Source organism: Coenobita brevimanus, chromosome 60 (assembly GCF_032717465.1).
Source record: "Coenobita brevimanus isolate Jiangsu-jjx chromosome 60, ASM3271746v2, whole genome shotgun sequence".
Lineage (NCBI taxonomy): Eukaryota > Metazoa > Arthropoda > Malacostraca > Decapoda > Coenobitidae > Coenobita > Coenobita brevimanus.
Genome location: NC_137013.1, coordinates 40,542,237 through 40,569,937, shown reverse-complemented (window position 1 = coordinate 40,569,937; position 27,701 = coordinate 40,542,237). Strand labels below are relative to the sequence as shown.

General features: G+C 41.4%; 1 protein-coding gene across 1 annotated transcript in view; it reads left to right on the top strand.

The window, feature by feature from the left end:
• LOC145403392 (uncharacterized) overlaps positions 1-27,701 on the top strand; it is a 48,363-nt gene that overhangs the window by 6,173 nt on the left and 14,489 nt on the right. Inside the window, exons 3-8 of the mRNA XM_080275174.1 lie at positions 6,219-7,220; positions 7,617-7,883; positions 8,043-8,335; positions 20,009-20,205; positions 21,589-21,704; positions 23,237-23,364. Of these exons, the coding sequence (XP_080131300.1) occupies positions 6,219-7,220; positions 7,617-7,883; positions 8,043-8,335; positions 20,009-20,205; positions 21,589-21,704; positions 23,237-23,364 (2,003 nt within the window). The remainder of the gene's footprint in view (positions 1-6,218; positions 7,221-7,616; positions 7,884-8,042; positions 8,336-20,008; positions 20,206-21,588; positions 21,705-23,236; positions 23,365-27,701) is intronic.

The window sequence follows — 27,701 nt, the reverse complement described above, 5'->3', positions numbered from 1 at the left end:
AGCTCAGGAAATGCATAGATAGGAGAAACTATGCAACAGGATATTCAGTGTTCAGTTAAGGTAGTTTGCAAGTCAGGCAATGTACATGAAAAAGATTAGACAGTGCAGTACAGACAGTTGTCATTAGGGGAGAGCGGTGATGGTTCGGACACTTTTAAAAAAATATTGTATTTCCAAAAATTCAGGTTTAAGCAGTAGTGTAATTGCATTTATTTTAAAATGTTGCTTCATCACTTGGGTCTTCAGCCTGATAATATCAAGCCCTTAGCTCTTTTCAGTTTTGAGCCATAGTTAACCAAACACTTGTTTCTAAATGGTCGAAACCATCCCCAGCATTGGTGATGGTTCGGACAGAAGGGTTGGATGGTTCGGCCACATGTGTTACTTGACACATTCTTAAAATAGTGACTTCAGTTGGCTAAAAAACAAAATTTATCAATGTAAAGACATTTATTTTCCCAATTTCAGAATCCAATGAACTTCTTCATATTTGTTAAAAAATAATATTTTTAAACTGAAGCAAGCTTCCCCAGAATTATGAATAATTAAATTGACCTCATACTTTCTGCTTTAAAATGATGCGTCATTGGCCCCATCTCTCTCTCTCTCTCTCTCTCTCTCTCTCTGAGGAAAAGGAAGAAATACATGTTAAAAGACTAATATGAGTCTGTCCTCTTGACTGAAGTTTGCCCTTTTACCTCAATAGTCCTGTTTCCCCCCTCACATCTCATTTTTCATTCATTCATTCATTCATTGCCAGACGCCATGTATCCCGGACGGGGTGGCCAAGGGCTTAGAGTTAATTGTTTTACAGGGAGGGGCACTAATCCTCCACCAACCCCACTTGACGTAGGGATGCCAACAGCATCTGGTGTTCCCAGGCGGTCACCCATCCAAGTACTAACCAGACCCAACTCGCATATATTATGCTCCTCTAAGACTCATTGGACAGGCACGAGAGACTATACAAATAATTCTGTGCACACTCCACATTTACATACCTGTACTTAGTGTATCAGCAGCATTTATGTGCAGTCATGTTGGGTTGTCTGTGAATGAAAAGTTTAACCTGTGGATTGCAAGCCACAGCTCAGGCTGTGTTGGCCATGCATCACCGCTATCTACTCCACCCCTGTGCAAACTTACACATGGCACTACACAGACGGAGAGGAAGAGAGTTTTTTTTTTTTTTTTTTTTTTTTTTTTTTTTTAGCAGATGATGCTCTGGATGTTTATCTTCAAGTTTAAAATAAACAAAAACTATTTTTTTTTTTTCCACTACTCTCATGCAAACTTACACATGGCCCTATGCAAAGACAGAGATTTTTTTTTTTTTTTCACTACTCTCATGCAAACTTACGCATGGCCCTATGCAGATTTTTTTTTTTTTTTTTTTTTTTTTTTTTCTCACTAGATGATGCCCTGGATGTTTATCTTCAAGTTTATAATAAACAAAAACTTATTATTTATTTATTTATTTTTTTTTTCATTTTTTGCACGCCATGGGGTGGTATAAAAATAGGTAATTACACAATGCACAGGTTAATGGTTGCTCCAATAATAAGCTTTTTGTTGGATATTAGGAATGTACAGCATTCCCTTGTTCTGTGATGATGTATTTGATAAAATCCATTGCATGACTATTTACTGTATATCAAATCATTTAAAACATGGTTTCATTCGGGATACGTTTTTGGTCAAGAGTCACTCACCCAACATAGTTAAAGAACAAATTTCAACCAGGGTTATCATTGATTAAATCAAATTGATTGAATCATGTGATTAATTCATTGATTTTTAAATATTTTTCTTTGTCTTTTCATCTAAAAGTTAACAAAAATAAAATCTGAAGGTTAATAAAAGTTGTGTTTAACTTTGTGTTGGGATTCATTTATTCAGATACTTCATCATTAAGTTCGCAGATTTTGGAGAATGGTGCCATTAGAAATTGCTGCATTGTATGACAAGAAAAATATTTTTACATTTGTGTGACTGAGTATTGAAATTATTTGTACATCTGAGATAATGAGCCATAAATAAAAAACCAAAGCCTTAAGACTAGGTAGGCTATGCTTGGTCACTTAAGGCCATGTCATAATATTATCAGTTTAAGATTTTTCTGTGTGGTAATATAATCAGCTTTGGAATATACTGTACTGTCTTCATTACCACTGGCAACTCACCTTTACCCAGTAGTGTACAGACAGGACTTGAACAGGTATGTATCTGGATTCTGGGCTGTGGGTTTCAGCCTGAACCATCAGTGGATAGACCGAAAATGAAGTTAACAGTATTCAGTATACTTCTTTTGAAATATTAGCTATATAATAAACAGAAAAATAAAAAAATCAAATGAATTGAATAAATAAAAAAAATCATTGATTTTTTTATTTTGATTAAAAAAAAAATCACCAACCCTGTTTCCAACTCACCTGCACTGGTAGTTATTTCACTTCACTGTACTTTGCTTGTTGTTTAAACCCCAGTACTACACTATTGTTTTATCACTGACATTAACACACTCAATAGTGACCAAAGTCAGAGGCCATCTTGGAACAGCAAATGACCGTAAGCTTCCATGACGGCAATCGTACAAGCGAAAGCAGCATTTGTACATCAACCAGTGAGGCTTCATGCAGGATCATAATGATCGTGTAAGCAAGAATGTGATTGTATATTGAAAAAAGGAAGATGTGCAGATTGGCCTGGGAGGAAGGTAGTGTTCGGGAGGATTGGAAGTCAGGTATAATTATTCCCTTGTACAAAGGAAAAGGGGAAAAAGAAGTGTGTGGCAAACATAGGGGCATTTGTCTTCTTAGTGTAATAGAAACAGTGTATGGTAGGATACTTACTGAAATAGGGAAATAACAAAGGAATTAGTTGGAGAAGAACAGGGAGGCTTTAGGAAGGGAAGAGGTTGTGTAGATCAGATATTCATTCTTAGATCTTTAGTGGAAAAGTTTCTAGAGAAGGAAGAGAAGTTGTATGCCTTCATGGATTTGGAGAAAGCATATGACAGGTTGGATAGACAAGGATTGTGGAAAGTATTAAGAATATATGGAGTAGATGGGAAGTTAGTGAATGCTGTGAAGAGTATGTATGATGGTGCTAAGGCTGCAGTGCGTGTGGATGGTGAACTGAGTGAATTTTTCTTTTTGAAGGTTGGGTTGAAACAGGGATGTGTCATGTCTCTATGGTTGTTCAGTCTGTACATGGATGGGGTAATAAAAGAGATACAAGGTAGGGCAGTGGATGTTGGAGTGGCCCTAGTGAGAGAGGGTAGTGTTTGGGAACTCCCTGTAATGTTGTTTGCAGATGATACTGTGTTGTTAAGTAAAGATGAAGGGGAGCTGCAAGGCTTGGTGGATGAGTTGGAGAGAGTGTGTAGGAAACAGAATCTAAAGGTGAATGTAGGGAAGAGTAAAGTGATGGTCTTTGAGAGAGGTGAAGTCAGTGAATGTACAGTGAGGTTGGATGGTGAGAAAATGGAAAATGTGTAAGTACTTAGGGAGTGTGATGAGTAAGGATGGAAGTTTGGAGGGTGAAGTGCTTGAAAGAGTACAACAAGGAAGAAAGGTTGCTGGTTCCATGAAAGCAGTGATAAGAAACAGGGAAGTGAGTGTGGAAGTGAAAAAGTTACTACATGACAGCATTGTTATACCAACTCTAACTAATGGAAATGAAGCTTGGACGTTGTTGAAAGGACACAAGTCAAGAGTGAGAGCAGTGGAAATGAGTTATTTAAGAGGAGCCTGTGGAGTCACATGGAGAGACAGGCCGACAAATGAGGATATAAAGGAGCGTTGTGGTGTGGATGTGGATGTGATAGGAAGTGTTAGGAGGAACACACTGAGGTGGTTTGGCCATGTGGAGAGGATGGAGGGTGAGAGACTGACGAAGAGAGTGTATGTGAGTGAGGTGGAGGGGGGGAGAGGGAGGGGGAGGCCAAGGATGAGATGGAGGGATGGAGTGGAGAGGTATATGAGAGAGGGGTGTGTGAGTTGGGAGCAGGGCAGTGAAATGGCGGGGGACAGGGCGACGTGGGGGCGATTTGTTTGTGGTCACCTCGTGCGGGATTGAGGTGTCTGGCAATAGATGGACTCACGTTTTAGTCATCATAAATATGATTCATTGTATGCTGTACTGGTTCATTGTGAAATGAGGTTCTGCCTTATCTACAAGTGTCTTGGCTTTGAAAATTTTTATATTAGGGTTGGACAGTTAAGCTATTTTGCCGACTATCAGTTTCCGATTAATCGATAGTCAGTAATTACAGGTAATTGTTTGATTATTAAGAAATTTTAATTGTAATTAATCTTCATGAAATTATTGGTAGTACAGAGTGAAAGACATTACCCTAATGCTATTTTCGACTTTGTTTACTGCCCAACTGCCATCTCCTATATGGAGGGCAAATAATTTTAGTCATTTGCCACACTTCTATAGTCTAGTTTTTGCTTAGTTGCAACATCTCATTCTCTGCATCCTGGTTGTAATTTGTTAGAATTTGCCATTTTTCTTGTTCTTGTGGTGATCATAAATGCCACTAGAAATGGTAGTGTACAGAAAATATACCGTATCAATTTCTCAGGCCCTCTGTGGCACTAACTTCTCAGTCTGGGATCTTAGTATAGTGTATGTTTGCATAAAATACCACTGTTGATTTTTACTTCCAACAAAAAACATGTTTTGATTTTTTTTTTAATTGCACAAAAATTTATGGGTTTGTCTGAATAACGTATATAACACACCAGGTGACCAACACTGCATCTACTACTTCTCTACCACACATGCATTAGTAAAAGTTCTGAAATGTAGAGTTTTCTTTCAGTCTTTTTTTGCGAAGAACTATAACAGGATGAAAAACTTGTTTTTTTTTTTTATTTTCATTATCTGTCAGTATGTTCCGTAATATGGGAAATGGTAAAAATAAACAGGAGGAGCACATGAAGTTAATACAGATAATGTACTGTAACTGTTATACATTTGTATAAGAACTTGTTCGAAACATGCTTTGGAGAGGGTAACAGTGTTTTGGTAACATCACCATACTCACATACTGACATTAATATATTATGCAGGTTAGTATAAAAGACAGAAATAAGTTCCTTCATCTAATCAGTCCCAATTAATTGGTCAAAAAGCTGATTACTGATTAATCGGCAAAGTGGGCGATTAGGACGATTACCGATTACCTGCCGATTAATCGGCCCAACCCTATTTTATATTGCTTGAATGTAAAATTTGTAAATGTGACAGTAGGCAAAATAAGGATATTCAACTTCTGTTTGCTTTGTTATGTTTGTGCTGTTGTAAATCATATCTACTGTATGGACATCGCATGTGCTGTAACCATAAGCAGTGTGGTATTACCATTAGGATACAGGATGCACCTCATCCCAATATTCATTCAAAGGAGTCATTTGGCACTATCATATCCTGTTGGCTATTTTGTTACAGCCCCAGACTTTAGCTGTATTGATATTATACTCCACTGTTTTCCAATCATGGTCTTATTTTATATCTTTATAAATATTTCATCATTGTTGTTAGAGTAGTCTTTGTGGAAAATGAAAATCTCTACACAAAGAAATCTTATACACTGTTAATGTGTATTTTTATTATACAGTAGTTACACATGGTGTTCATTTTTACTGGTCAGCATTGTACTTATGTGTCTCAACTTAGGTTACTGGTATGGCCATGCTCTCAGTGACTGCATTGTGTCCTACACTGTCATCTTATCAGCAGATAATCTGCCAAGGTCAGCACTACTCTTGGCTCACCACTGGCCAAGCTCACTCTTGGTTAATCATCTGCTGATGATATGACTGTAGCCAAAACTTTGTGTACCAGTATTTTACCTTGACATAAATAATTCTTTTTTCTGTCTACAGTATTCATTCCAGAATATTTCATCAGATGTCAAAAAATAGGATGTCATAACATTACTTTGTTTACACACATGATTACTGTAGAAAGTGCAGTCATCCTGTGTGTAGTTACCATGGACCCACTGATTTCTCTTACCAGAGACATGCATTTTGCCACATAAAACTGAATGAAAATGTTATACAGTATTTAGGTCATGTCTTCCCAGAAAAAAATAGATAAGTATAAAAGTTTGTATTTATTAGACTAGGATAATTATATCCTGAATTCTAATAATTGTGTACCTATTTTATGTTAGGTGATCAAATATGGTTTCTGATTCACAGGCTATGACGATGACTACATGATGGAAGAGGTGCCAGAGGAGTACGATGTTGACAAGGCAGCTGTAGTGAAGGAGGTGTTTGAGGCAGAGGGGGACACAAGGGAGGGAGAGGTGATTGAGAGAGACACCCTTATTGATGCACCAACTGACACCTTAACAGAAACTGGGGACGGACCATTTATACCAGATGCAACAGAATCCAGTGACATTAACCAATCTGATGAAGGTCTGAAACAACTGCAAGCATTTGTTCAGGCAACAGAAGGAAGAGAGGAAGTTAGTCCCAAGGCCCCAGAAACTTCAAACCATGGTATACTAAACCCTGATGACAGTCTACTTATCAGCTCTAAGTCAGAAACCTACAAGGAAAGATCAGCAGCAGATAGTATGAACAAGGTTGTAGAGTCATCATTGCAGCCAGTAAAGACAGAATGCGACAGTAGCACCAGTGAGTGTGGTGAGGGTCCTTCATTATCTAGCTTGATGGCAAAAGCATCGGCTAAATACGATGTCACTAATAGAACTGAGAACAAGGGTAGTGTAGTGATAGTCAAAGTACACTCAACAGAAAAGTGTGATTATAGAGAAGTGGACAGGCTGAGCTTAGCCTCTGTTCATACCAAGGGTGACTTTAATTCAAGTTCTGGTAATATTCTAGTTAGTGACACAGTAGACAAGGAACTTTGTAGGCCAGAAATGTTAAGCCCCTCAAGTGATTTGACTGACAGTTTAAAAGACAGGAGAGAAGACGAAAAAAGTATAGTCATGTTCAGCAGTGATGATTCTGATTCTGATGACAGTGATAATAATTCTGACACTGACAACTCGGACACCAACAGCAGCAGCTCCAGTAGTGATAGTGACACCTCCTCAGATGGGTCAGACTCAGATGGTTCGGACTCAGACAGTGACTCCGAAGATGACTCAAAGTGTATAAACAAAGCTGGACATGATGCTGAACCAGCTGAGTGTGTGAAGGAACCTGTGGAGAAGGAGGCTGACAGTCAGGTGGTAAAAGTTGAGAAGGAAGAACAAAGGGAAATGGATAATTTTCAGAGTGCTGCAAAAGGCCCTAAAACAATTTTCCAGCCAGTGGAGAGAAGAAAAAGTGAAGGCATTGAATCTTTAAAAAATGAAGAGAAAGATGTGAAAGTTTTTGAAGCCAAGGGCAGTGTTGATGTTTGTTTAAAGGAGAGTAAATCGTTGCTGGACCTTAAGCAACAGTTAGATAAGGTAGATCTTGGTGGGAGTGTGTCAATAAGTGTTGTGAAGACCAAATCAGACTCCTCTAAAGAAAGCAGCTCGAATGCACGGAGAATAGTAGAAAGAAAGTCTTCTGCTGAAATTATTACCCATACTGAGAAGTGCAGCATCTCTGGTAATTCAGTTATTTCCCTAGATGGAAAAACATCAGTGGCAAAAGTAACTGCAATAAAACAGGATGACTCCCAGGAAGCAAAGGAAAGTCATTCAAGAGAGTCCAAGAGTCCAGTTGCCAAGAGGTCTGAAAAATCCCATGGTAGTTCTTGTTCCCCATCTCCCACAGCATGTGATGGGGACAAGAGTCAGGTGGATCTGGTGCGAGAAGTGGCAGTGGCCTTTGCACGTCAGCTGTCATCCATCCAGCTAAAGAATGCAACGGGGAAAGAAGGAGAGCAGAAAGAGAGTGTGGCAAATGGCAGAAATGGGGTAGCTGTTCATGTAAACAGAAAAGGTGGCACTGAGGAAAGGATGGAAGTGAGAGTGGAGAAAGAGGGGGAAGAGAAGGAGAATGATAGGGGAGAAGTTATGGAAGCATATGATGGTGTAAAACTTGTCATGGCAGAGGAAAATAGGGTAATTCAAGAAGATAAAAGCCAAATAGAAGATGAAGAAGAGGAGGAAGGTGAAGATAGAGGAGAATGGGAAGATATTTATCCGATGCCCATACAGGCAGAGGTGGTGATGTCTGAGGGGAGTGAAAGTGGACTGGAATATGATGGGTACGAAGGGGAACCCGGGCAGAGAGAGGAAGAGCAAGGAGATGAAGAAGAGCTGAGCTGGTGCAAAAAAGGAAGTGAGGTGTTGGACATGTCAGAGAAGGAGAATCAAGACCTGCTTGCATATCTCAGGAGTTTTGTGAGTAGAGTACTTTACCCACGTATTGACCCTCTCATGCACATTTTAAGGCTTTAATGCAACATCTATTTAATAGGATGCCTTTGATGTGTAGAGAAGGGACAGGAGCACTTTTTATCTGCCAAAGAAATGTGTCACTGGCACGAATTTGACAAAATATACTTTAACACTTAGCTACTGTATTTTCTTATGAGCTTTGAAAAGAGAGGACTAGGAAAAGTGTTGAATGTCATGGAAAACATATACATTATATAGTTGACATGAAGGAATATTCCACTTAAGGTACAGGTATGCATTGAGGAGATGTTGGATTGTTTCTTAAATACTTTATTGAAAAAAAAAAAAAAAAAAATTTACCTACCTTTGAATTGATTCAGGGGCTGTAAAGGTGTACAGAAGTGTGTTTTTGAATGTGAAGAGGATCCAACCATAAACAAATATGATTATATATATAAGGGATAGGTTAGGTTTGGTTAAGCACGGTATATGATTTTATAAGGATAGTTTAGGTGAGGTTTGGATAAGTTAGGTACTGTTAGCCTAAGGTAAGTTAGGATAAATTAGGTTAGATAAGGTTAGGTCCCAGTATGGATAAATTAGGTTAGATAAGGTTAGGTCCCAGTATGGATAAATTAGGTTGGGTATAATAAAACAATTAAAGTGAGGTTTGGATATATCAGCACTAATAGGGTAATTTTGTTTTTAAAATTCCGTTTTGAAATGGCATCCATCTGTTTTTGGTGCCGTTCATTTGTTTCGTTTTGTTTTTGAAGGGTCCAACATGCATGCATGCGTCAGCCCTGGTCACCTAATGGCGGCTTCCCATGCTGCTCGATCTCTGGCTGCTCTCCTATTTAGTCTGTTATTCCTGAGGTCATAATAACCTTGTCCCAGGTCATTTTTGGTCTACATCTTGCCACCCTACACCTAACATTAACATTTCTCCTTTTCTGCACCCAGTTATCATCTCCCATCCTCTCCACATGTCCGAACCATCTCAATCTACTTCTCTCATCACAGCAGCAATACACTTCAGACCCATCCTATCCCTCAACTCTTCCATTAACCTAGCTCCCCCCAGGCCTCACACTCAGGGACACACTGGCAATCCACCCAATCATTGCCATTTCTGTACGTGTGAGCTTGCGAATATCCTCTTCCTTTACTTCCCAGGTCTCACTGCTGTACCATACAGCATTACACTCCAAACACATCCACATACAAAGATCCCTTAGCATGGAGGGAGAACCCTCTTAATGTTAGGAGACACTGAACTTCTTCCAACCACTTTTGTTTTATCTGCATTTACTCTTAAGCCCTTGTGGTCTGCACCATCTCTCCATATCCCAAATCTTTCATCCGCCTTCCATTCATTATCTGCAATCAACACCAAATCATTTGCATATGGTAGGCTACAACATGTCCCACGGGAGTCCATTTTTGAAGTCACATGAGAGGGCTTCAGGTACCATAACAAACAACAAGGGGCTCAAGACTAACTCCTGATTCGTACCAACATTCACAGAAAACTCCTTACTCAAAACTCCTTTCACCCTTACCTGGGTGCAAGTACCCTCATACGGTACATGGCCATAACCACCCTAACTAGCCACTCCTCGATCCCAAGCATTCTTATTGCCCACATCACCACCTCTCAAGGGACTCGGTCAAAGGTCTTCTCCAAATCAACAAAAGTATAGTTCCCTTTTCTTTCCTATATATTTTTCCTGAACCAGTTGTACAGCGAATATAGCATCATCGGTCTCTTTGCCAGGCATAAACCCAAACTGCATCTCATCAGTGTTCACTCTTTCTCAAATCATACCTTCTAGAACTCTCTCTATTACCTTCATTATGTGGTCCAAAAGCTTTATGCCTCTATAATTTCCTCTTTCCAGGGCATCACCCTTCCCCTTGTACATATTTACAATTACACTCTTCAGCCAATCATCTGGGATAACACGCTCATAAATACAGTAGTTGCATTAGTCCTTCATTCTTTCTGCTTCCTTCTGCCTATGGGTGACTTAACATTGAGTGTTTAGCCAAATGGTTTCCTGTACACCAGGAAACCATTTACAATGCTGGGTGGTAACCATATAACCAGATTATGGCACCTGGTGGTTTAGTGGTTAATTACAGTACTCCAATCGGATTGAGCCGGTGAAGGTTTATATCCAAGGGGTGGTTGGGGTTATTGCTCATGTAGTGCCACTCAGGGATGAGTGAGACTGGTCACTCTCATCTTAAAATGTCAGGACCAACTTGCCAAGCCCCGGGCTCCTATGCTCCTCATGGGACAACATAGAATTGGATGATGGATGGATGGATCAAATCAGTGATTAACCCTATTCCTGTATCTCCTGAGGCATTCAACATTTCTGCAGTCAACCCAGACACACTTGTTGCCTTCCCCATGTGCATCCTACCTATCGCCCTGCTTGTGGTAGTTGCGCCAATCAAAGGCCAAGGGCCAAACACTGGATCTGCTGGCTCCAAACCTTCCCTGTCCTAGTCAAACTCCTCATTCAACAGCCAGTTGTAGTGCCCTCTCCAGGCATCTTTAATATCCCTACTGTTCACCACTACCTTTCCTTTATCATTCTTCATACACTGCTCATGTATTATATCCCTGTTTTCCCTCTTCATTTGATTTGCCACCTTAAGTATCATATTCTTCCTTTCTCCACGATTTAGGTTATCAAGTAAAAGTCTCTGAGATTCAGACTGTCCTGTAAACCTCTCTTCTTGCTGTATGCTTGGCAGCCAAGTAATCCTCTTTGCTACTACCCTTTCTCAACTCCTGGAAAAGCCTTCTTTTCTCCTTAACTGCAACTTGTACACTCTCATCCCACCACCAAGTTACTTTATGTCTTGGGGAGGCCCCTTGTCTATCCACACACAGAATCAGTAACTCTCAGGATGTTGTTCTTGAGGGCCCAGTGCTTCTTATTAACACTTCTATCAACGTCTCCTTGTTGAGCCACCACTCTTTTCATCTCGCTATAGAAGACATCCTTTACTGCCTGGTTTTTCAACTTCCATATTTTCCTCCTAGGATCATAGGTCCTCTTTTTCATCACCCACTCCTTAAGCACCTTGTCATATATCAGTAACTTGCATTGCAGCACACACTCTTTGCTCCCTATAACTTTAGCATCCCTCACTAACCTACTATCAGCCCTCCCAACCATGAAATAGTCTATCTGGCTGCTATTTCCCCCAGACACGTATGCAATCAACGTGCTCTCTCTTCCTAAAATTTGTTTTGCACACAGTCATGTTCATTACCTCCCCAAACTCAAGTATCCTCTCCCCTTCCTCATTTCTTGTACCATATGCACATCCCCCATGTACTCCTTCATATCCTTGAGTTGCTTCACCTACTGTACGTGACCATTTAAGTTCCCTCCCAAAACTACAATCTTGTCATCCCCCATACCCCTTACTACACATATTAGGTCATCCCAGAATCTATCCTTCTCTGTTTCATCCAAGCCTGCCTTTGGCGCATATGCCAATATAAATGTAAACATAATCCGACCGAACAAAATTTTCACTACTATTATCTCATCACTGACTTGTACCACAGTCGTTACACATTCCACCCATTTCTCCCCAACCAACACACCCACACCACCATATCCATCTGCCCTACCCTGTCAAGACAACCTGTAACGTACATCCTTCCCAGCAATCATTCTGGTTGATCCCTCTCTATACCTGACTTTCTGTACATATCCCACATCCACCCACCTCCTACTAGGCTATATGCCTCAGCTGCTTGCTGCACTCTACCCCTCAAACATCGCTTATTTCTTGGTAAATACCTGTAAATACCATACCTGTAATCTTTGTAAATGCTCTTGCACATATAATAGGAATAAAAAATGTAAAAACTTGTAACTGCACTATGAAATGTATGAAAGAATCATATGAAGGGCTTTGATATAAAGGAAGACAAAAATGCTAAACAAAATGGGCCCATATCTCCATGAAGATTATATACTTCTCAAAATACCGTATGAATCAAAGAAAGCTCCCAGTTCCAAGCACATGTAATGCGGAACACAACTTCCAAGTGATGCATTGAGAAATTTGATAAGGCTAATAGTTTTTAGGTAATTAGTGAAAACCCCTCCCTCCTCCATCTACCTTTCCTTCCTTCCTTGTCTTATTTTCTCTCACCATCCCTCTTTTCCTCTCCCCTTTCCTCCCGTGCTTCCTATAATTTCTTTCCCCAACTTTCTAGTCTCCTAATCTTTGTCATGGAGCATCACATTGTCTGACGTGTGTGAGTGATAATTATATACTGTATCTTAAGAGGGTGGATAGACAAGGATTGTGGAAAGTGTTAAGAATATATGGAGTAGATGGGAAGTTGTTGAATGCTGTGAAGAGTATGTATGATGGTACTAAGGTTGCAGTGCGTGTGGATGGTGAACTAAGTGAATTTTTCTCTTTGAAGGTTGGGTTGAAACAGGGATGTGTCATGTCTCCATGGTTGTTCAATCTGTACATGGATGGGGTAATAAAAGAGGTACAAGGTAGGGTAGTGGATGTTGGAGTGGCCCTGGTGAGAGAGGATAGTGTTTGGAAACTCCCTGCACTGTTGTTTGCAGATGATACTGTGTTGTTGAGTGAAGACGAAGGGGAGCTGCAAGGCTTGGTGGATGAGTTTGGGAGAGTGTGTAAGAAACGGAATCTAAAGGTGAATGTAGGGAAGAGTAAAGTGATGGTCTTTGAAAGAGGTGAAGTCAGTGTATGTACAGTGAGATTGGATGGTGAGGAATTGGAAAATGTGAGTACGTTCAAGTAGTTGAGTAGTGTGATGAGTAAGGATGGAGGTTTGGAGGGTGAAGTGCTTGAAAGGGTACAGCAGGGAAGAAAGGTTGCTGGTTTCTTGAAAGCAGTGATAAGAAACAGGGAAGTGAGCATGGAAGTGAAAAAGTTACTACATGACCGTATTGCGATACCAACTCTAACGTATGGAAGTGAAGCTTGGACGTTGTTGGAAGGACATAAGTCAAGAGTGAGAGCAGTGGAAATGAGTTACTTAAGAGGAGCCTGTGGAGTCACATGGAGAGACAGGCTGACGAATGAGGATATAAAGGAGCGTTGTGGTGTGGATGTGGATGTGATAGGAAGCGTTATGAGGAACACACTGAGGTGGTTTGGCCATGTGAAGAGGATGGAGGGTGAAAGACTGACAAAGAGAGTGTATGTGAGTGAGGTGGAGGGGGGAAGAGGGAGGGGGAGGCCCAGGATGAGTTGGAGGGATGGGGTGGAGAGGTATATGAGAGAGGGGGATGTGAGTTGGGAGCAGGGCAGTGAAATGGCGGGGGACAGGGTGACCTGGAGGAAATTTGTTTGTGGCCACCCGAAAGGGATTGAGGTGTCTGGCAATAGATAGATAGATAGATCTTAAGAGGGATGTACATGCGGTTGGTCCCATTCGAATCAGTTAGCTTTCTCCATGCTACAGCTCTCCTAGTCAGATTGAATCATGAAATTTTCCAACAGCTTACTGACATTTTCTGTAAGCGAATTATTGGTACTAAATTTAAGGAGGTATTCTCTGCTTCTGGTACAGTGAGAGATTGTTCCATTAAGCTTTGAATATTCTATTGGCCTTTTTAACGAATTTAATTGTTAGGAACAACAGTAACCATATGTTTAAAGATTTGACAAGGGAACAAAGTGAACTAATAATGGTATGTATTGAAATGCCTGTGCTAGGAGTTGCATCCCTTTTTTAACTTGATACTGTAACTTGGTGGAATGCCCGTAACTCACAGCTGTGGTACTGTGCGTTTGAAGTACCGTATATTCTAAAAAGAAGATACAGTACAATAATCCTTCAATTATCTGATGTAATAGAGCCAAAGGCAAATTCAGATACGGGCAATGTCCGGATACAGAGCAATATCCTCTATTGTAGCCATACCCTACCTATACTCAACCTATATGTAGAGTACCCTTCCTAGTTTTGGCAGTGTTCTGGGGTCTTTCGGCAGCTTTTAGACATTGAAACACACATTGCATTATGCAATATAATCTTAAACACTATGAAAACAATGCAAATATATATATATATATATATATATATGTATATATATATATATATATATATATATGGTATGGTATGCAGAGTGCCCCCTCCTAATTTTGGCAGTGTTCTGTGGCCTTTTGGCTCTTTTTAGACATCAAAACACACATTAGAATATGCAATATAATCCTAAACACTAAGAAAACACTGCATAAACACACACACACACACACACACACACACACACACACACAAAGTAGCTTTATGCACAGTACCCCTCCTAATTTTGGCAGTGTTCTCCGGTCTTTCTTCCATAATTAGACATCAAAACATACATAGGAATATCCAAAATAATGCTAAACACCAAGAATCATCATCATCATCATCATCATCATCCGGACCTCCTTTCCCACCCTAGGGCAGGGTGAGGAGTAGCAATGTCCAGACAACTCAAGTTTGCCCAGTTCAATGGGCCATGCTTCTATTCACTCATCATTCAAGCTCCCGGAATCCCGGCTTTATCTGATATGCCAAAAAACTTTCACCACATTTTGAAGCTTCACATAACCGTATCCGATAGAGTCAGTCCGAACACTGTCACATTAAAAGGGGTGCCAAATCCCTGATCATGCACTTCTTCTCACGACATTCATCCAGCCAGCTTGATCTCTTGTCTGTCCCCTAGCTACACCAATTTCCATTCCTCTCCTCCACGCACATTCACCCACAATATCCCTTCACCTTTTTGGCCTACCTCGCCTCCTCCCCCCTTCAGATTCGCTCAGATATATCTTTTTCACCACTCTATTGTTATCCATTCTCCTCACATGACCATACCATCTCAGTACACTCTCTTCTGTTCTGGTGTCCACAGACTTCCTCACTCCACATCTTTCACGAATTACATTATTTTGTATCCTATCCACTCTCTGTACTCCACTTACATCCCTCACCATCCCCATCTCCACTGCTTTCATTCTTGACTTTTCATTTACTTCCCACACCATAGTCTCACATCCATATGTTAAAGTTGGTACTAACACTCCTTCATGTAAACCTCACACAGCTGCAACACTCAAGCCTCTGTTTCTTATCATGGCTTTCATAGCACCAGCTACCTTCCTTCCTTGTGTCACTGTACTTTCCACCTCTTTTGCACATTTTCCTCTTGTTTCTGTCACTGTACACAGGTATTTGAACTCTCGCTAATTCCAGTCTCTCCATTTACTGTAACATCACACTGGGAGTCACCTGCTCTCTTGATTACCATCACACCACTCTTTTCTATATTTACTGTCAAGGCATGACACTCACAGACATCAGCCAAACTCTGCACTAGTCAACCAAGCTCTTGTCCGGTATTTGCAAGTAGCAGTGCATCATCAGCATATAACAAATTTGAGACGTTCCATCCATCACCATTCATTACCGAGGCCATCCCTTTCTCCATTACTTGTGTTTTTACATCTCTCATCACCCCATCCCTATATATATATATATATATATATATATATATATATATATATATATATATATATATATATATATATATATATATATATATATATATATATATATATATATATATATATATATATATATATATATATATATATATATATATATATATATATATATATAAATATGAACAACCTTGGGGACTTTACACAGCCTTGTTGCACACCCACATTGATTGTGAACCATTCACTTAGATGCCCATCTGTTCTTGCATATGCCTCATGTGTAAGGGTACCTAGCAGCGTACTATCCACACCGTACATGCACAAAACCTCCCACAATCCTTCTCTGTCTGCTTTGTCCTATGCTTTTTCCAGATCCATAAATGCCATATACACCTTATTGTCCTCACAAGCCTTCTTCACTGTCTGTCTTACTACAGATATTTGATCCACACATCCTTTGCCACTCCTAAAGCCACCCAGTTCATCACTCACTTGGACTTCTGATATCACCCATACTGGTACTTTCTCTATTATAATTCTCCATGTACCCTCCCTACAACACTCAATAAACTTATGCCACGATAATTAATTCTTGCACTTACTTCACTCACCTTTATGTTTGTACAGGGGTACATTTACACCCTTTTTCCACTCTGCAGGCACAGTTTCACTCATCCATGCCTTCTTACATATCTTCAACAAGCACTTCATTCTGCTTTCTCTGCCACTCTTAATAATCTTTGCTTACACTTCAACCCTAGCTGCTTTCCCACTTTTCCGCCACTTCACAGCGATCTTCACCTGTGCGATTGTCACGTTTCCTAGCACTGCATTCCTTCTCTGCACACCCCCAAGACCAAATATGGTTACGGCAGCTCTGCTTTCTGTATTCCCATTCATGAGGCATAAAAAAATAAAAATCCACAAAAACCCTACCTGTATGTACAACACCTTTCCTAATTTTGACAGTGTTTTCTGGTCTTTCTGCCTTATTTAGACATCAAAACACACATAATAATATCCAAAATGCCAAACACTAAGGAAACGCTGCATCATCATCATCATCATCATCGTCATCCAGACCTCCTTTCCCACCCAAGGGCAGGGTGAGGAGCAGCAATGTCCAGACAGCCCAAATTTGCCGAATCCAATAGGCCACGCTTCCATTCACTCATCATTCAAGCCTCTGGAATCCTGGCTCTATTGGATACACCAGAAACATTCACCAGGATCTGTAGCTTCACAGAAACGTATCCAATTGAGTCTGCATTAAAAAAAAAAATAATAATAATTTTGGCAGTGTTCTCCGATCTTTCAGCTGTATTTAGACATCAAAACACACATGGGAATATCCAGTGTAGTGCTAGACACTAAGAAAACAATGCATAAAAAAAAAAAAAAAAATCCATAAATACCCTACCTGTAATATACAGTACCCCTCATAATTGTGGCAGTCTTCTTTGGTCATTCAGCTATGTAGACATCAAAACATGTATGGGAATACCCAGTTTAATGCTAGACACTAAGAAAGCAATGCATAAACAACAGAAATTCACAAAAATTTACTGAAGGTGGTTGCAAAAATATATACAGTGCTTGACAAAAGTATGTGGCGCCTATGTCAAGGCACTGCAAACTTTTGGCAAAAAAAAGAATCACCCTTTTTTGGGAGAGAAAATTGAGCCAGAAGTTCCCGGTGCTAACATGACGTCACGGCAGCCCAGGGCCTTACTACGCGCTGGTTGGCTGATGCCTCAGTTGCCTGCAGGCTGCGAGAGAGAGGAAACCCGGCCGCTCCTCCCTCTCTTGATGCACCATTTTTTACCTAGTGAACCGCAGTGTTTTGGCTTTCGCTACTTTAATATGGCCCCTACCCATGAATTGTCTAGTGAAATAATATCACAGATCATTGCTCTAAAGGAGGCAGGCCACCCCACGAAGAAAATTAGTGAATTGGTTGGTGTGGCTCCGTCGACAGTGTGGAAGTGGTGTGCCTGTTACAGATTGGAAAACAGTGGTGACATTCCTGCAAGGAAACCACGGTCTGGTAGGCCCAGGAAAACTTCTCCGAGGTCTGTTAATGTGCTCAAACGTGCAGTGGAGTCTAATCCTCGTGTGACTGCAAGGAGAATTCAGCAGACCAATCCGGAAGTGTTTGGCGAGGTTTCAGTGCGGACTGTTTCTTGAAGAGTCCATGAACCTGGTTACACAAGCCACAGGCCTGTGAGATAGCCGCTTCCTACACGTAACCAGTGACTTCGTAGGCTTGCCTTTGCTAACAAGTACCTTACCTGGGGTGAGGAGTAGTGGTTGTCAGTGTTGTGGTTTGATGAGGCAACGTTTACCATTACCTGTAATCGAGGAGCACGAGTGTACCGGCGCAGAGGTAGTGACCCGCTTGACACCCATTACGTGGAAAGCACAGTTAAACACCCTGATTCACTTATGGTATGGGGTTGTTTCTCTGGTAAGTGGTTGGGGAAGCTTGTTGTGCTTCTCAGGAACTGCAAAGTGAATCAGGACGTTTACCTGGAGCTGCTTTGTGATCATTTACTGAGTCCTTCGAGCTCATAGGTGCACGAGTGTTTCAGCAGGACGGTGCACCTGCTCATAAAGCCAAATCTGTCACCAACTGGCTTTGTGACTGCGAGGTCTTCATGAAAGACTGGCCAGGCAAGAGCCCAGACCTCAACCCACTAGAAAACCTCTGGTACCTCGTAAAGGAGAATCTCCAAGGGAAGGACGTGAGCTCTCTGCCTAAGCTGGAAGCAGCCATTCGTGAGTTCTGGGCAAGTATATCACCCCAGCACCTGAGGAACCTGGCCCTTTCACTTCCACGATGTCTCAGGTCTGTGAAGAGGTGCAAAGGAAACCCTACCAAGCATTAAAGGTAATTATAATGCATTATTTACATGTTTTTTCCATAGTTGAAAGGTTTGTTTTGTTGGGGGGGCACCAGGCGCCACATAATTCTGTCGACCACTGTAGTTAAAGTCTGGGACCCCGAGTGATGGCTGCTTCTGCGGCACAAAAAATAATTCCACGCCAAATATGCCCCCGGAAATTGGTTATAGTGGTATAAATTTCATACCATCATCTTGGATGGTGTTTATACTACTGTACAAGGTAAGCTAATAAAAACACACAAAACAGATGGGTAAAAGTACAGACATGCAGTGAGAATAAACTTGTTTTAAGAGTAAAAAATGCCTTCAGATAACTTCCCAACATCGCAGTGCAAAGTTTTGCCCAGACATGCAAGAGCTGAGTATATATCTAGATACAAAATTTCATGAGCTTTCATGTGGTGTTTTCAGAATTTTGATGTGACCAATAGTATTCAAATAAATCACCAAACACTTGGTGGATGGTAGTCAGCTCAATGGTGGGGTAGGACTGAGGAACAGGGAGGAAAGGGAGATAAAGCCTAGGACCTGGGACCTGGCTGCAGGAGACATGGAAAGGGATGGAGGAGGGACAGTGGGGGGGGGGGGGAGTGGCACTGGCTGGAGGACTTTCACCATTCAGTGAGGAGGCAGACGGGTGTTTTCATTCAGCATGTGGGTTGATCCTGGCTGCCAGACAACTTTGGCCATTCGGTAGGGAGACAGACGGGGGTTTGCAGTCAACTTGTGGGTTGCGGTTAGTATTATTCATGCGCTAGCGGTACGTTATGAGTAATCCTGGCGGCCAGACGACTTTCACCATTCGGTAGGGACCTAGACAGCCATTTTAGCTCAGCTTGTGGGTTATGGTCTATTACCTGTGCATGAACTGAGAGGCCAGCAAGCCACCCAATGGGCCTTTTTGACTTTGTAGGCCGGCCAGCCTTGAATGCTGGAACTTTTATGTCCAGTTACGGACAAATAAATCTGGATACGGACCTAATAGAGCCAAGGCCTAACATCCAGATGTGGAGCATCTGGATAATTGAGGGATTACTGTACTGTATGTTCAGATGGTTGTGCTTGTGAGGTGGAACCAGGACAGTCTTTAATTCTAGTTTCACATGAGACTTTCAGAAGTTTGTAGCTATTTTAAACTAAGGGGTGCTTGTTTAAGTGTCTTATGAATTATAGGGTAGAATACCTTAAGCAATAGCAACCTGACATCCTGCTGGATCTGCACTTCTACAGTAATAAGCCATTGTGCCACATTCAGATCCTGGGTGGAGGCAGTGGCGAATTGGTGGAGTATCCACCTGCCAACAATGAAGTACCAACAGGAGGGCAGGACCTGACCCAGTGGCAGTTGGAGGGGGTACGGCTGCCCCCATTCACCCCAACAGTAGCCCCACCACCCTGGCTACGGCTCACCATTCCACCAGAAGGATATCGATGTCTCTCTTGTGGTGACACGTAGGTATCAACTCTATATTATATAAGGTGCATTACTGTTTAGTAGGAGTGGTGAGGACAGGCTACTTATTTCCTTCAGCTCAGGTACATCTGTTCTAAGCTGAATAAAATATAAAATGTCCTTGATCTGAAGGGATGTATATAGATTGCTTCCTAGCCCCATGTGAATGTAACAGTTTGAGTTGTGATGATTAAGGTTAATATATACTGGTAGCTTACTGTAATATTTAGGGACAAAATACACAAGATAGAGAAAGTGTTACTTGCTAAGTATAATTGTATGTAATCAGTCATCACTTAAAGTCTGGGATGTGTGTGTAGGCAAAATTATGGCTTTTGAAACAGAACAGCATTAAATGAGATGTGCATTTGTTTCATGATTTAGGGGTTCTGAGCATTAAAAAGAAAAAAGAAAAAAGACAGACTTCAAATCAGCCTTATAAAGAGTTATGAATAAATTCAAGTAAGAAGTACAGGTTGTGGTAGGTGGTGGCGACCATCATCCACTTACTTCATGTAGTGCTGCCTACTTCCTTAGCTTTTATCATATCTTTTTCTGTGCCTGCCCTCCTCTCTTCCTATTTCTCCTATCTTTCCTGTCACTTCATATTCCTTTTCTTTCCTTTACAGGTGGCTTTACATTGAGTGACAAGCCAAATGGTTTCCTGTAAGCCAAGAAACCATTTACAATGCTGGGTGGTAACCATATAACCAAACCATACGTGCTCCCTACGTGTCAACAAGTGGGTTGGTGGAGGGTTGGTGCCCCTCCCTGTAAAACAACTAACACAGTGTCAAATGGCCACCCTTTTGCGGGATTGTGGTGTCTGGCAAGAGATAGATAGATAGAAGAAGTAGGGGTTAATACACCAGCAGCTTAATGATGAAGCAACTTGTATGTGAATCAGCTTTGGATGAGGACTGTCTGTATTTTTTGCTTCATCCGCTTAGTGGCTGAAGGAGTGGTTTGAGTTTCAGAGCATAATATGTGTTCATATTTTTTCAAGGGTTTCCTTTAGCAGCACTGTGAGATGTGTAATTTTGTAATGTATGCTTTACTCAGTCTTTAATAACTGAAGAAGCTATTTAAGAAATGACTCTGTTGGTACAGGCAATTACTTGATCTGTTTCATATTTAAAAAAGTTATTTTAGTAATAGGTAATGTTGGTATAGGAGTTTACCCGATCTCTTTATTGTTTGAAGTTGTTTGACTAATTGGTCATGTGGGTGCAGGCATTTTACCTGATCCGTTTAATAATGTAAGCAGTTATTTAAGTATTGGTAATAGATCATATTAGTTTAGGCAGCTTAATTGCTGTATATATGTTTATTGGTTGAAATAGTGATTTTAGTATAGTAACAGAATGGATTTGTGTGTGCAGGTTCTTTATTGAGGGTTCCCTGGTGCAGCACCGTGAGAGGCGCAGCGTGTGGATCAGCTTGGAGTGTGGACCTTGTGATGCCAAATTAACATTCTACAATCGTTGTGCTCTCAGAGGTAATATATTCAAAGAAAAAAGTTTGCTTAGACTTCCTCAAATCTGCTTCTTGATTTTGGCATCTGTTACCTTTTCATGTTAATGCTTCATGTCATCATGTTAGACAATCATCAGTAGGTAGAAAAGGTCTTAGGGTTTATTTGTCACACTCCTCCCTGACACATCGTTTCAGAAGGAGTCATCCATGTGCAGAGAAATATACGAAGTCACAGTCACGTTTAGAATATTAGCTAGCAGAGGTAAATGAGAAGTAAGAGAAGTGAAATTATCGAACTTTTGTCTCAGTTTACTTGCAGAAAGGAGCATAGGACTGTGAGCTCAGTTCTCTCATGTTCAACCTTTGCACCCAAGGGCATGTCCTCAGATGTGAGATGTGCCATGGGCCATGTCCCATGAGAGGGGTAATTTTCCCTGTGTATGACATTTTATGATTGAATCCTCAAATACAGCTCTCCCCAACATCACCTAAACCCAACTTGACCTGTTCCCCTTTACCACAATGTAAGGGCACACATTTCTCTCATGCATTCTGCCTTGATTTTTTGCCACAGTCTCTGGCTTCATCTGTGCTTGTCAAGCCCCAGTCAGTCCAGCTTTGCCTATGCAAGGGCCTGAGTGATAGTGCCATTAACAGTGAGAAAGAAATGAATGAGAGAGAGAGAGAGCAGTTTCAGTAACATATTTCTTTACTTGAGTTAAACTGCCAGCATATCGTTGGAATAAAACTGCAAAGAGGGTGTAGGAGATTATGTTTTGACCATTTGAATGTATGTGTGTGTGTGTGTGTGTGTGTGTGTGTGTGTTTCTCCAGTGTCAGATTTCTGCGTTGCTTTAGAAAAGCAGTTGAGAGCTGTCAAACTCCTGGCATTTAAGGTACCATATACTGTCAGATGAAATGAATCCTCAAGACCTTCAGTCAGGCTGGACTCTTTCAAACTGAACAAAAAGCTTGCACTTAGGTAGGGGGGGGGAACACTTCCCGACTGGAACAGTTAGTGGAGATCGAAATTAATGCTTTTAGTTGGAGACTTCTCTACCAGTCTGATATCAGCCAAACTGATATAAACAAGATCTTCATTCATTCATTCATCATCTAATCCAGTGTTGTTCCATGAGGAGTGTCGACTAAAACATAACCAGTAATAAGAAAGTACAATAAAAAACATGAAGAATGAGAGAGAATTATTGGCTGCGTTCACAGAATGTTTAGCTGGTTGGTCGCATACTAATCCCCTTCGCTATGATGGCTTATTTTTTCACATTTGTTACCTCCAGAGAATTTTATTTAGCTTAGGATAGACCTCTGGTAGTGATGGAGTTAATGAAAGCTGTATCTGACCTTTCCTGTTCAGAGTCTAAGTTGAATTAAATAATCTAGAAATACTGCAGTAAGATTAAGAAAAGCATAGTACATATTAGATTGAAGAAGTTTAAAGTTGAGGACCACAGTAGCATACCTTTGTGTCACAAAAGGGGTAAAATAAAATTGGCTCTTAGTGTTATGTGTTATGTTATTTACTTATTTCCTCAGACCACCTACGTGAGCACATGGCAAAGGATGAGGAGGTGGATGAGGAGACAGTGGAGGTGCGATCATTGCCGCTGCAGCTCACGCGCCTTCTCCAGCCTATCCTTGTACCGGTACCTCAAGCACTCACGGTCAGTTTCGGCTGTTCTTTGTCAGAGGCATGGGTCATGTTCTTGTTGGTGCTGGTGGACCCCTAGCACAAAACTGGTACATCTTAGTGATTTATTTAGCCTATTGCATGTCTAGGTGGGGACGCTGACCATCTACTCACTCGATGTGGTGCTGTTTGGGTGTCTGCCCTTTCCTCTTGTCCTTGATTCCTATTCTTTCGTTCTTTCCTTCATTCTTCCACTTCCTTCTGCCTAAGGGGGACTTTACACTCTCTTGTCTGTCTGTCTTTCCTTCATTCTTTCCCCTTCCTTCTTCCTATGGGGGACTCTACATTGAGTGACAAGCCAAATGGTTTCCTGTACACCAGGAAACCATTTACTATGCTGGGTGGTAAGCATATAACCAAATCACAGCACCTGGTGGTTTAGTGGGTAATTAAGGCTCTCCAATCGTATTGAGCCTGTGTAAGTTTATATCCAAGGGGTGGTTGGAGTTTATTGCTCGCGTAACGCCACTCTGGAATGAGTGAGGCTGGTCACTCTCATCTTAAATGTCAGGATCAACTTGCCCGACCCTGGGCTTCTCCACTTCTCATGGGGCAAGATAGGATTGGATGATGGATAGATGGATGCACCTCATGAACTTATTGTATATTATTGACATCTCTTAAAAATCTGGTATAAATTCATACGGTATATTAAACAGGATAACTAATTTAGCTGGAAATTGGATCAGGATGATGTTCATGGTACTTATGATTTGGTCACTGTTGACGGTGTTTATTAACTTTGTACCTCAGTTCCTAATTCCAGTAGACCAGGCAGGGTTTTGATATTGCAATGTATATTTTTGGGTAGTAGCAGGGGAGTGAAGCTTATAATAAATGAAAAATGTGAAATGTCACATCTGATTTGTGCAGATAATGCTGTGCTGATTGTTGAAAGTGAGCAGTAGGCTGTACTTACAGACTATTCGAAGTTTTATGAATGAATGACAAGGTCTGAAGTAAATATATCATCATCATCATCATCATCTGGACCTCTTTTCCCACCCTAGGGCAGGATGAGGAGTAGCAATGTCCAGATAGCCCAAGCTTGCCCACTCCAATGGACCAAGCTTCCATTCACTCATCATTCAAGTCCTAAGAATCCTGGCTCTATCTGATACGCCAAAAACTTTCACCACATTCTGTAGCCTCACATAAGCATATCAGACAGAGTCAGTCTGAATGCTGTCGCATTAAAAAAGGGTGCCAAATCCCTGATCATGCACTTCCTCTCACAACATTCATCCTGCCGGCTCGATATCTTGTCTGTTCCATAGCCTCACCAGCTTCCATACCTCTCTTCCTCATGCACTTGTCCACCATATTCCTCCACCTTCTCCTTGGCCTACCTGGCCTCCTCCCTCTTTCAAATTTGCTAAGATATACCTTTTTCACCACTCCATTGTTATCCATTCTCCTGACATGACCATACCATCTCAGTACACTCTCTTCGATTCTGGTGTCCACAGACTTCCTCACTCCGCATCTTTTATGAATCACATCATTTCATATCCTATCCACTCTCTGCACTCCACATATATTACTCAGCAGTCCTATCTCCACTGCTCTCACCCTTGACTTTTCATTTTCATGCCACACCATAGTCTCACATCCATATGTTAAAGTTGGCGCTAACACTCTTTCATGTAAGCCTCATGCAGCTGCAATACTCAAGCCTCTGTTTCTTATCAAGGCATTCAGAGCACCAGCTGCCTTCTTTCCTTGTGTCACTCTACTTTCCACTTCTTTTGCACATTTTCCTCTCTTTTCTGTCACTGTACCCAGGTATTTGAGCTCTCTCACCAATTCCAGTCTCTCTCCATTCACTGTAACATCACTTTGGGAGGCACCGTCTCCCCCAGTTACCATCACTTTGCTCTTTTCTACATTTACTCTCAAGGCACGACGCTCGCAGACATCAGCAAAAGTCTGCACTAGTCTACCAAGCTCTTGCCCTGTATTTGCAAGTAGCACTGCATCTTCAGTACACAACAAATTTGAGATATTCCATCCATCACCATTCATTACTGAGGCCATCCCTTTCTCCATTACATGTGTTTTTACATCTCTCATCACCCCATCCAAATATGTATTGAACAACCTTGGGGACATCACACAACCTTGTCACACGCCCACATTGATTGTGAACCATTCACTTAGATGCCCATTTACCCATACATATGCCTCACTACCATCATATAAACTCTTACCTAGCGGCTTACCATCTACACCATACATGTGCAAAACTTTCCACAATCCTTCTCTGTCTACTTTGTCCTCTGCTTTTTCCAGATCCGTAAATGCCATAAACACCACATAGTCCTTCTCACAAGCCTTCTCCACTATCTGTCTCACTGCAAATGTTTGATCCACACATCCTCTTCCACTCCTGAAGCCACCCTGTTCATCACTCACTAGGACTTCTGATAGCTTTCTTACTTTCTCAATAATAATTCTTCCGTGTACCTTCCCTACCCTGCTTGTCGTAAAAGGCAACTAAAAGGGTTGGCGGAGGGTTAGTGTCCCTCCCCGGAAAACAACTAACTAAAAAAAACAAACAAGAAGCCTCGGACAAGGACTGACCAACCAATGACAACCCAGGACCGGACAAAGGACTTGGTAATGAGTACATGGAATGTAAGAGGAGCGAATGATGAGGTGAAAGAGAGAGAGATTGTCCAGGTGCTTGAGGGTGCGAAAATGGATGTATGTGGAATAACTGAAACAAAATGGAGAGGAGAAAGTGTGAGAGAATGGGAGTATGGATGGGGTATATGTGCAGGAGTAGGTGAGAATGAGAGGGCAAAGGAAGGAGTATGTATAGTTGTGAGTAAAAGATGGAAGAGGAGCATAAGACAGTAAGGATCAGTTGGGTCAAGGATTGTGTGGGTAAAGTTGAAAGTTGGAATACAAATGTGGGCGATTGTGTGTGTGTATGTGCCAACGCAAGATCGTGCTAGAAGAGTGAGAGAAGAATTCTGGACAAATGTGGAAGTGTGCATGGAAAAGTTTGGAAGGAATGAGAGAGTGTTTTTGATTGGTGATATGAATGGTAAAGTTGGGAATGTGAAGGTGGATGGAATAGTTGGTGAGTGGGGTGTGCCTGCCAAGATAGATGAGAATGGGAGTGCGTTAGTGGACATTTGTGCTGGGAGGGGGTTGGTGATAGCCAATACCCTCTTCAGGCATAAAATGATCCACAGGTATACATGGCGAGTGATGAGAAGGGTGGGTGGTGAACTGAATGAAAGGAAGGCAATGATTGATTATGTGTGTGTGGATGAAAGGATGTGAAGATGTGTAAAGGATGCAAGAGTGTATAGAGGTTGGGGGAGTGGACTTTCTGACCACTACTTGGTGGTGGCCAGAATTAGAATGCAAGTAAGATGGAGGAATAGAAGAAGGGAAAGACGAGAGGAAGGAGTAGTTGCAAGGAGAGTGGAAAGGTTACAAGAGGATGAGAAAAAGGCAGAGTATAAGAGAGAAGTGGAGGAACGATTGGGCAAATATGAATTGGAGCAGATGGGAGACGTGGAAGGTGTGTGTAAGATATTTACAGAAGAAATATGTGCAGCATGTGATGTGGTGTGTGGAAGGAAGAGAAGACAGAGGGGGGTGCAAGGAACAGCGTGGTGGCCTGAAGAGGTGAGACAGGCTGTGGCACAAAAGAAGAAAGCATACAATGAATGGATGAGAAATAGGGGTGTGGAAGAAGTTGAGAGGCAGAAGAGAGAGTTATATGTGGAAAGAAAGAGAGAGGTGAAAAGATTAGTAAGAGAGAGTAAGAAGAGAGTGGATGAGGGATTTGGAAGGAATTTGAGTGTAAAGTGGAGGGACTGTAAGAAAATGTTCTGGAGAGAAGTGAAAAGAGTAAGACAGGGTGGAAGTGAAGTAAGCAGGGGAGTGAAAGATAAAAGTGGTAGATTACTAGTGGAGAAGGGAGAAAAAGTGAACAGATGGAGAGAACACTTTAAGGAATTGTTGAACGTAGAGGATGGAAGTAATGCGAGTATAAGTAGCTGGGGAATGGCTGGGAGAAGGAGGGAGGTGAGAAGACAGGAAGAAATCAGTAGGGTAGAAGTTGTGGAAGCAACGAAGAAAGTTAAAACGGGGAAAGCACCAGGAATTGATGGAGTGTGTGGTGAAATGCTGAAGCATGGGGGAGAGATAGTAGTAGAATGGATGTGGAAGATGTGCAGATTGGCCTGGGAGGAAGGTAGAGTCCCGGAGGATTGGAAGTCAGGTATAATTATTCCCTTGTACAAAGGAAACGGGGAAAAAGAAGTGTGTGGTAATCATAGGGGCACTTGT